This window comes from Callorhinus ursinus, unplaced genomic scaffold (assembly GCF_003265705.2).
Source record: "Callorhinus ursinus isolate GAN/ISIS: 27379988/994484 unplaced genomic scaffold, GSC_fseal_2.0 scaffold17, whole genome shotgun sequence".
NCBI classification, from domain to species: domain Eukaryota; kingdom Metazoa; phylum Chordata; class Mammalia; order Carnivora; family Otariidae; genus Callorhinus; species Callorhinus ursinus.
This window is the reverse complement of record NW_027397079.1, coordinates 545623-555037: the sequence shown is the minus strand read 5'-3', so window position 1 is coordinate 555037 and position 9415 is coordinate 545623. Positions and strand designations below refer to the sequence as shown.

Sequence of the window (9415 nt, the reverse complement as noted above, 5' to 3'; positions counted from 1 at the left end):
TTAGTGGACCAATCAGAGAATATTTGTTTGGCACACGTTTTGTTCCCAGCACGATGCTGGGAACGGATGTACGGGAGGGTATTTGAGAAGCTGCAGACAAGGTGTGACGGGTAGAGAGCGTCAGTTTATTCTGTGCCCACAGGGAAGGATCCGGGAGCTCAGGCCTGTGCACATGCCTGCCTCTGGGGCTCCCAGGCATTTGGGGACGGAGTCCGAGACTGGAAACACGGCCCACGTCACTGGAAAACACAATTTCCAAGTCGAGAAGAGTGGCGGTCCTCAGGGCTGCCCCTGCTTTACAAACCTCCGGGCCGGCCAAGGACCTCACTCTCTCCTGAGGCTGTTCCTTCAGTTTCCAAATAGTTTTGGTTACTATTAAGTTCTATGTGGGGGCACCTGGGTGGCTCAGTCATTAAGTGTCTGCCTTCGACTGAGGTCATGATCTTAGGGTCCTGGGATCGAGCCCCGCAGCGGGCTCCCTGCTCAGCGGGAAGCCTGCTTCTCCCTCTGTCCCTGCTTGTGCGCTCACGCGCTCTCTCTCTTAAATAATTAAATAAAATCTTAAGAAGAAAGGAAGGAAGGAAGGAAGGAAGGAAGGAAGAAAGGAAGGAAGGAAGGAAGGAAGGAAGTTAGTTAGTTCTATGTGGTACCCCAGAGCATACTCTCACTTAAAATTATTTTTGCTAGAATAAAATCTCACTAAATTGAGCCTTCAGACCGGGATGGGAGACTTGACTTTTAATAAGTAAAAAGAGTTTCTCCGTTAGTGAATTTTCAGGGGCTCTCTTAGCCAATCAGGGAAATTCCGGCTAAAGCAGCTCCCTCCAAAGGAGGGCTCAGTACCCGGAAAGGGTTTTCAATCTCGTCTTGCTGGATACAGAAATGAACTCTCGTGTGTAAGGTTGTCTTTTTGTGACCCCGGATTGTGTGAAGTGCACTACTTGTGAAGTTTAATAGCACCACTTAATTTTATAAAAATCATAAATGAGTGAATAAACGACCCACAGGTAAGCTTGCCAGAGCACGTGCAGAGCGCCCCCCAGGAATTGGGAGGGTTCCGGATTGCCTTCAGGAATGCCCCGCACAGAGGACGACCACCTGCTTCGCTCTCCCCCTGCTGCTTGCTCGGGGTTCCTGGCCTTCCACCTCCTGCCACCCTAGACACCCTAACTGGCCGTGCTCTCCCAGAAGTAACAGGAATGCTGTTTAAAATATTCTGGGAATTAGCCTTTTGATTTAGAAGTCTGGCCTTCTCCTTCCTGGATTTGCAGGGGGTCACAGTTGAACTCGCAATGAAGATTTTTAAAAGCACAGGAACGTGGATGCAGCAAACTGAGAGGAAGCTGGCGGTCTGAGCACCGGCCCCAGCCCCTCTCCCATGAAGGAAAGGATCTGTGTTATTTGTTGAAGTGTTCTGAGTTGGCTTTCCACGTTTTGTTCGGAGTGTCCTTGAAAGGGCTGTGTTTGGATCCTGGCTTTGTTTTGTAACCTCTGCTTCATGGTGTTTGACTTTTATCAGTGTTTGTGCTTGGACCGTGTTTATTGTGAAAGTTGCCTGTGGGACCTGGAGTACAGACAGGCACATTGTCCATGCACTGGGGTTTCTTAAGACTTTCCAGCCCGAGGGCCAAATTTGTTTGACCTGGTTTGAAAAGGTGTGCGTATATACACATTTTTAACATTCTTATACATTTCCAGGAAGAAGGAGTTCTTAAATTTAATTCCTACCGGTGATTCTTTAGTAAGTGTTCTGTGGTTTCACGTGATTCTGTAATATTTGTGCTTGGTGAGTCCAGAGATATTCGGGAGTGGGTGGGGTAGCTATATGTGTGACTGTTTATCTGCTGATCTTTGTGACCCACTGAGAACATAAGGGGAGGATTTGGGGGTTTGTTGCCACATGGTCTTGCTTCCCAGGTAGCTGGCTGCTATTTAAAATTTGGCTTTATCCACTTAGCAGCTTGGTCCTTCCAGACCTTCGCCACTAACCCTGTAGGGCCGTATGCCCGTCTCCGGTGGGTCTGTTCTTTGTGCTACTGCAGACCCTACCTGAAGACAGACTCAGACCTGCTTTTCATTTTTTTTTAAAGATTTTATTTATTTATTTGAGAGAGCACATGAGGCGGGGAGGGTCCGAGGGAGAAGCAGACTCCCCGCCGTGCAGGGAGCCCGATGCGGGACTCGATCCCGGGACTCCAGGATCATGACCTGAGCCGAAGGCCGTCGCTCAACCGACTGAGCCACCCAGGCGCCCTACTTTTCATTTTAAACGTTCTGCTGCTAATCACACCTGGAAAAACCCCAAAGGTACCCTTGATTATTATTATTACTTTTAGAGTAGTAAAGTTACAAAGCTTAAGAAAGTGTTTACAGAAGCCGACAACTCTGGATTCCTTTTATAAAATACGTTTTTAAATTACTCAAGTAATACATGAATATATATTTGGTGTGAAAATATAAGCACCATTGAAGTATATAGTGTAAAGTTTCTCTATACAAATTGCTGGGTAGGAGGGTATGCACATTAGACTTTTGACAGCTATTAACAAATAGATCAAATTTGCCTTCTAAAAGTTCATACCATTTACACTGCTGCCAGGAGCCTATGAGGGCTTCCCTACCCTGTTCCCAAGACTAGATGTGTCTTTATCAATGTTTGTTATACCCACTTTGATAGGTTATCTTTTTCTTACTGAATTTGAAACTTTAATTCCAGTAGAGTTAGCATAGTATTATGTTAGTTTCAGGTATACAATATAGTGACTCAACAATTCTATGCCTTACTCACTGCTCCTCACAAGCGTCCCCTACTTCACCCATCCCCCACCCACCTCCCCTCTGGAGACCATCTGGTTTTTCCGCGGAGTTAATAGTCCCTTTCTGGGGTTGTCTTTTTTTCTTTGTTTTTTCTTAAACTCCACAGGTGAGTGAGATCATACGGTATTTGTCTTTCTCTGACTAATTTCACTCAGCATCCACTGCTAGGTAGATACCTTAATTTGCACTTCCCCGATCACAACCCAGTTGAGTATCTTTCTGTAGTTTATCCGTCTGTTTTCAGAGACAGGAAACGCATGTCCCTTTGTACTTTGGAATGTGTAAGAGGGGCGAGAGATCCTGTGCGTCGAGATGGGTCCTCTGACTGTCCAGCTTGGGGTACAGGCCGGTCCTGCCGCCGCCCCGCCGACAGTGACGGTAACCTATCTTAGCTCAGTAAAGACCACCTGTGAAAGTCCCTTCTTGTGAAAGCCTGTAACCTACACCCACACATCTTGTCTGCCAGTGGTCCAGAGAGCCTGAGAATCCTTTCCCCACTCTGCCCCAGAACCTCAGCACTGCCTGGCGGGGCTTCTTGAGTGCCAGGGGCGGGTGCTGAAGCGGGTCAGCGGCGGCCCAGAGCGGTGCACGCGGCCTGTGCGGGTCCCGGCCCGGTCGGGCCACCCTGCTGCCTCTTCCTGGACCCGATACACCAGGGAGCCCCCTAAAGCTGCCCCTGTCCTGTCCCGGCCTGCGTCTGGGCACAGCCGAGGCCACAGCCCCGGCGCCGCCGCGCACACCTGCGGCCGCGCACACCTGCCGGAGCCCGGGAGCGGGGAGGAGGGGGGCAGGGCAGGCCGGTCACCCGAGCGCCCGGGTTCGTCTGCGGGAAAGCCGCATGCTGGGCGCCGCCGCGCCCCGGGACACCTGCGACCCCAGGCTCGTTGGAGGGCCGCCGCCGCCCGGAGCCGAGTCCTCCCGCAGGGGTCATCGTCCTGCGAGCGCCGCCTTCCTTTTGGGGGCGGAAGCCCGGCGGGCAGAGGGCAGTGGGCATGCGCACTGTGCCCGCCCCGCGTCCGGCGGCTGTTGCCATGGTGACCGCAGCCCGGCCGCCCGGGCCCCGCCCCCGCGCCACCGCCCGGCGGACCTGGCCGCGCCCCACGGCCGGGGTGAGGGGCTGGCCAGGGTTGGGGGGGGGTGGTCCCGGGGTGAGGCGGGGCCCAGGATGAGGGGGCGGGCTCGGGGCTCGGGGCTCGGGGCGGCCCGGAATGGGGGGGGTCCCGGGTAAGGGGGTCACCTCGGGGTGACAGAGTCGGACCGGGGTGGGAGGTGCCAGGTGTGGGGGGGCCGAGATGAGGGGAGCGGTGAGGGGTGGGGAGTCCCGGGGTTGAGGGGGTCCGCTTGGGGTAGGGGACGGTCAGCCCAGGAGGGGGGGTGGCCGAGGGTGAGGAGTGGTCTGGGGTAAGGGGGGCCGGGGTGAAGGGGTCCCGGGTTGGGGGAGGGCCGAGGGGGGTTGTCGCGAGGAAAGAGGGTGGTGAGCGGTGGGGGGGGGCCCCTGAAGTGAGGATGTCAGCCCGGGGTGGGGGAGTCGGCCCAGGGCGGGGGGTGAGCGGCAGCCACGAGAAGGGGAACCCGGGGTGAGGGCGGCCGGATCGGGGGGCAGCCCGAGGCCGTGAGGGGCGGGGTCTCGCGGAGGGGGCGGTGAGGGGGGCGGGGCCGTCGCTGGGAGGAGTGGGAGCGTGGTCCTGGGGGCCTGGTCCGGGCCGGGGCCTGGCCCGCCGGGCGGGGTGCTCGGCTGGGTTGGGGGGCGGCGACCTTGGGTTGGGGGGCCGTGAGGAGGAGTGGAGGCCGGGGTGCGGTGGTGGTGGTGGTGGGGGGCGGCCTGGTCTGGGGGCGGGCCTGCTTGGGCTTGGGGTCTGGGACCTGGTCGGGGGTGGGGGCGGGTACGGTGGGCCTGGCTGGGCGCGGGGAGGCCCGGGCGGGGCGGAGGCGGGGGCTCGGCCCGCCCGGGGTGGGTCCGGTCCGGCCGGGGTGGGCCGGGCCCCGCCGCCGCCGCCGCCGCTCAGCCCCGCCCTGCCCCACTCGCCGCGTCCCGGTCCCGCAGGAGCCGCAGGCCCAGCGTCGGCGCGCTGCGGGCCGGCAGAGAAGGGGCGCGCGTCGACGCACCGACCCCGGAGCCGCCCTGGAGCATGTGGAAGCTGAGCCGGAGCCGGGTGCTCTTGGACGAGCCCCCCGAGGAGGAGGACGGCCTGCCAGGGGGGCCGCCGCCGGCCGCCGCCGCCGCTGCCGCGCAGGTAGGGGGAGGTGCGGGCGAGGGGGGAGCGGGGAGGGGGTGCGCGCGCCAGGCCCGGGGCTGTGCGGAGGTAGAGGCGCGCGGCTGGGGGGTGCGCGGGCGGGGCGGCGCGCCGGAATGGGGGCTCCCAGGTAGGGCTGCGCAGGTGAGGCCCGGGCCGCGGCGCCCGTTAGGACCAGGGGCTTGTCCTGGGGCCGCGCCGCTGCCGTCCGTGTGGACTCCCCAAGTTAGTAGGCGCTGAGCCCCACGTCCTCGCCGCCCCCCACGCGCAGGCTCGGGAGCCCAGGGCAGCGCCCGGGGCGCGCAGCCGGGAGCACCTCCGCTGCTGGCCCGCTGGTCTTCCTGCCTCGGTGGACCCGGCTGCCGGGTGACGGCCGCCCTGGACCTTGGCAAGTCCGCCCCGCGCTCCAGTCCCGGGCGGCTGGGGGCCTCAGGGCCTGTCGGACACCACAAACTTGTCGGGATAAGTATTTCCTTTCCTTAAACCTTTGTCTGGAGGAAGAAGGCAGGTGTCCTTCGTGCAGAAAATGGACAGACACTGGCCTTACAAGCTGGGAGATATGCTTGGAATGCTTAGAATTTTTTAATTAAAAAGGATCCCAGGTGGAGTCTGGATGCGTTACATATGTGTGCCCCTCCCCCTTTCCAATGCAAGTGTTCTTTTCCTCCCATTATGAAATTGAGGTCAGAAAGTCAGCTTTTTTTTTTTTAAAGGACTTTAATTAAAATTTATTTCTTTTTCTTTCTCTCTCTCTCTCTCTCTCTCTCCCCTTCCTTCCTTTCTTCCTTCGTTAAATGTTTGGAAAACTCCTGCTGCTGTTAAGGCTCTTACCGAAGTCAATGATGATCAGTGTCTTTTTCCTTCTGAGAACTTGTGAATAGTTGACGAGCCTTTTTCCCCAGTGGGGGGAATATAACTTAGCTTCCAGACTGAAGGAGTTCATCCCGGCAGCTATTTCTTATCGGACTTAAATGCATCTGATGAATTGTTGAAATTTGGTTCCTATCTGAGCTGGCCTTTCAGAATTTATTTTTTGATAGTGCTCATCCTACTTGTAACTTTTTGAATCTCAAAACTTTATGATTTCTCTAAACAGCAACTCTTAAATATAATGGTGAGAATTTTTATGTTGTTTGTATGTGGCAACAGAATTATTTAGTACAATTCTTACTGGTCAAAGATTAAAAATACTGTTGTTTCTGGATGAACTCTTAAAAATTTAAATTGATCCTTGCTGTATTCTGCTTCCGCTTATAATGAATCCTAAGACCCATTTTCTTTCTTCTTACAGAATTGTCATCTTAGCTCGCAGTGGTTTTTTTTTCTTCTATTTTAATAGACTTTATTCTTTAGGTACCCAGCAAAATTGAGTGGAAAAGACAAAGCGTTCCCCCATACTCCCTGTCCCCACACATGCCCGGCCCTCGCTCACTGTCAGCCTCCCATTTGTTGTAATCCATGAACCTCCGTTTTCCCAGGGTTCGTACGCACTGGTGCTCACCCGGGGTGGTACGTTGGATAGATTTTGACGAATGTAATGTGAAATCTATCCACCGTTAGAGTACCAGAATAGTTTCACTACCCTACAGACCCACAGACTTCCTTGTTCTACTTACTCATCCCTCCCTTGTGCCCCTAGGTCTGTCTTTTCCAGGAGTCCTAAGAGTTAGAATCTTGCAGGATGGAGCCTTCTCAGACTGGCGTCTCTCTCGTTTAGCAATGTGTTTACGGTTCCTCTGTCTCTTCGAGGCTTGAGAGCTCTTTTTTTTTTTTTAGCCCTAAATAACATTTCATTGTCTGGTTGTACCGTGTGTCCATCACCTGTGGAAGGGCGTCTTGGTGGCTTCCAGGTTTTGGCAGTTAGGAACGAAGCTGCTTGTTCTAAATACCTTTATGCAGGCATTTGCCTGGACATTAAATTTTAACTCAGTGAAACACTCAAGAGTGTGACTGCTGTACGGGAGGGTAAGAGGTCGTTGAGTTTTGGGAGACACCGCCACTCTGCACAGTGGCCGCACCATTCCGCCTCCCGCCAGCAGGGAGTAGGAGTCCCCGGGGCACCATGGCCTCGCCAGCACTTGGCGTGGTCAGCGCTCTGGGTGGTGGCCTCTGATGGGCGTGAAGTGGTGTCTGGTTGTTTTCAGTTTGCGTTACCGTGAGGACCACAATGTGGAGCACCTTCTCCTGTGCCTGTTCTTCACTGAGCTGTCCACATGTTTCGGCCCATCTTTTAACCGGGTTGCTTGTTTTCTTGTTGGTTTTGAAGAGTTCATTGTGTATTTTGGGTAACAGTCCTTTATCAGAGATGTCTTTTTCAAATATTTTCTCCTAGTCCGTGGTCTGCCTTCTTCTCCTGCCAGTGTCTTTCACAGAGCAGAAGTTTTCATTTTTTTAAAATTTTATTGTGCTTTAGAAGTTTTTGATTTTAATGTAGTCCAGATTGTCATTTTTTTTTTCATGGATTGTGTCTTTTGTGTAGCATCTCTGAAGTCATGGCCACACTCAACGCCATTTGGGTTTTGTTCTCTGTTTTCTGGGAGTGAGATGTGACTGTGCTGCTTGTGTTACTTTATTAAGGGTGCGTGTGGTTTAATGTGTGGAAACCCTTTGCTGTGGAAATCAGAGCCATGTTGAATTGGGATAGGTTAGTCATACTCTACATTCACTTAATCCCTTCAGGAGGATTCCTCTTTATCCCAAAGCCAGTTCTCCTTAGAATTAAATTTTAAAATTCATGACAAGTCCATTCTAAACTTCTGCCTATGAAATTTTATTTTAACATTAAAAAAAGTAGGAATTAACAGGCAGGAGGAATTGGTGGATCTGTTGAGGCCAGCGTCTCATTAGCAGGAGGCTGTGCGCTCTGCTTTATCTCCAGCCTTTGGGCCCCCACCCCTCAAAGTCAGCCCGCTGCTCGGGCGTCACTCTTGAGGGCAGAGAGCGCCCTGCCTTGCTCTAGGACGCTGTTCTGTTGGCATTCCTGTCTGGTGTTCTACTTCCTTGGAAATCCGGTCACATGGCTATAATCCGTGTTTTATTTAAAAAGAAAAAAATAGCTTAATGTTAAGTTTTAATAAGTTTGAGATGTGAGGCATTCAAAATTGGTACTTGGATGTGGGTGACACCGAACTGTTACTAAAACAGTTTTAACACAGTAGAAAACAATCTCTGAGCTGCTCTTAGGCTGTTGGCCTGTATTGTCATGAATACACACTATTTTGTATTAAAATCTAGCAGTAAGGTTTATAAAGCGATTTATTCGCTGCAGTCATTTAACAAGGAGAGACAAGTTTTGGTGAGTTTCATGTTTATTTATTTTAAAGATTTTATTTTTATTTATTTGAGAGCGAGAGCACGAGTCGGGAGGAGAGGGAGAAACAGGCTCTCCGCGGAGCAGGGATCCCGATGAGGAACTTGATGGGGAACTTGATCCCAGGACTCTGGGATCATGGCCTGAGCTGAAGGCAGACACTTCACTGACTGAGCCTCCCAGGTGCCCCAAGTCTCATGTTTATTTAAAAAAACAAAACAAAACAAAACCCTGCTATGCACATAGTGAAAGACTCCTGGATGTCAAATGTTAGCTCCTAACTTCTTCCCATTCTCCCATAGAAGTACTATCACTTTTTTTGTATAGCTTTTCATGAGCAATATTTATGCATATACATAAGCGTATGTTTAAAATCATATATTTGCTTTCCTACTATAAATCTCTCTGCATCTTGAATTGTTCCCTCCATAATACGTATATCAAACACTTCTCATTTCAGTACTGTGGCTGAAAAGATTTTCATTTTTAAGGCTGCATAATATTAAATGTCAGAATTTCATTGGACCACTTCTGATGGATATTGAGGTTGCTGAGCCTTTTTTTTTTTTAAACCTCTGCTTGTCAAAATTTTATGCAGTAGCAGAGAGGGAAGGTCAGAGATGCTCCACTAAAGGTAGCTGACACAGCTTCTCCGTTGCTTTGAGCTGGACCGCAAAGGGCTTTAGGTAGCTTTAAATGAATGCCTTTAGTCATCTCTACACCCAACGTGGGGCTTGAACTCACAACCCAGAGATCAAGAGTCACACGCTCTACTGACTGAGTCAGCCAGGCGCCCCTAAATTAGTATTAATGCCTTTAAAAACCTCAGGGAATTTTTGCAGCGTTTTCCTGTTTAAAAATTTTAAGAGGGTGGGCGCCTGGGTGGCTCAGTGGGTTAAGGTCTTGATATGCGGGTCCTGGGATGGAGTCCGCGTCAGTCTGCTTCTCCCTTTGCCCCTCAGCCCTGCTTGTGTGCACGCGCTCTCTCTCTCTGTCTCTCATAAATAAATAAAATCTTTTAAAACAATTTTAAGAGGCTTACACATATTCTGTA

At 52.3% G+C, this 9415-nt stretch overlaps 1 protein-coding gene across 1 annotated transcript in view; it reads left to right on the top strand.

Annotated features, from left to right (window-relative positions):
• Positions 1 to 3954: 3954 nt before the first annotated feature.
• The window catches only part of TDRP (testis development related protein), a 43288-nt gene continuing 37827 nt past the window's right edge, over positions 3955 to 9415 (top strand). The window contains exons 1-2 of the mRNA XM_073902240.1: positions 3955 to 3965; positions 4862 to 5051. Of these exons, the coding sequence (XP_073758341.1) occupies positions 4947 to 5051 (105 nt within the window). The 5' untranslated portion in view covers positions 3955 to 3965; positions 4862 to 4946. The remainder of the gene's footprint in view (positions 3966 to 4861; positions 5052 to 9415) is intronic.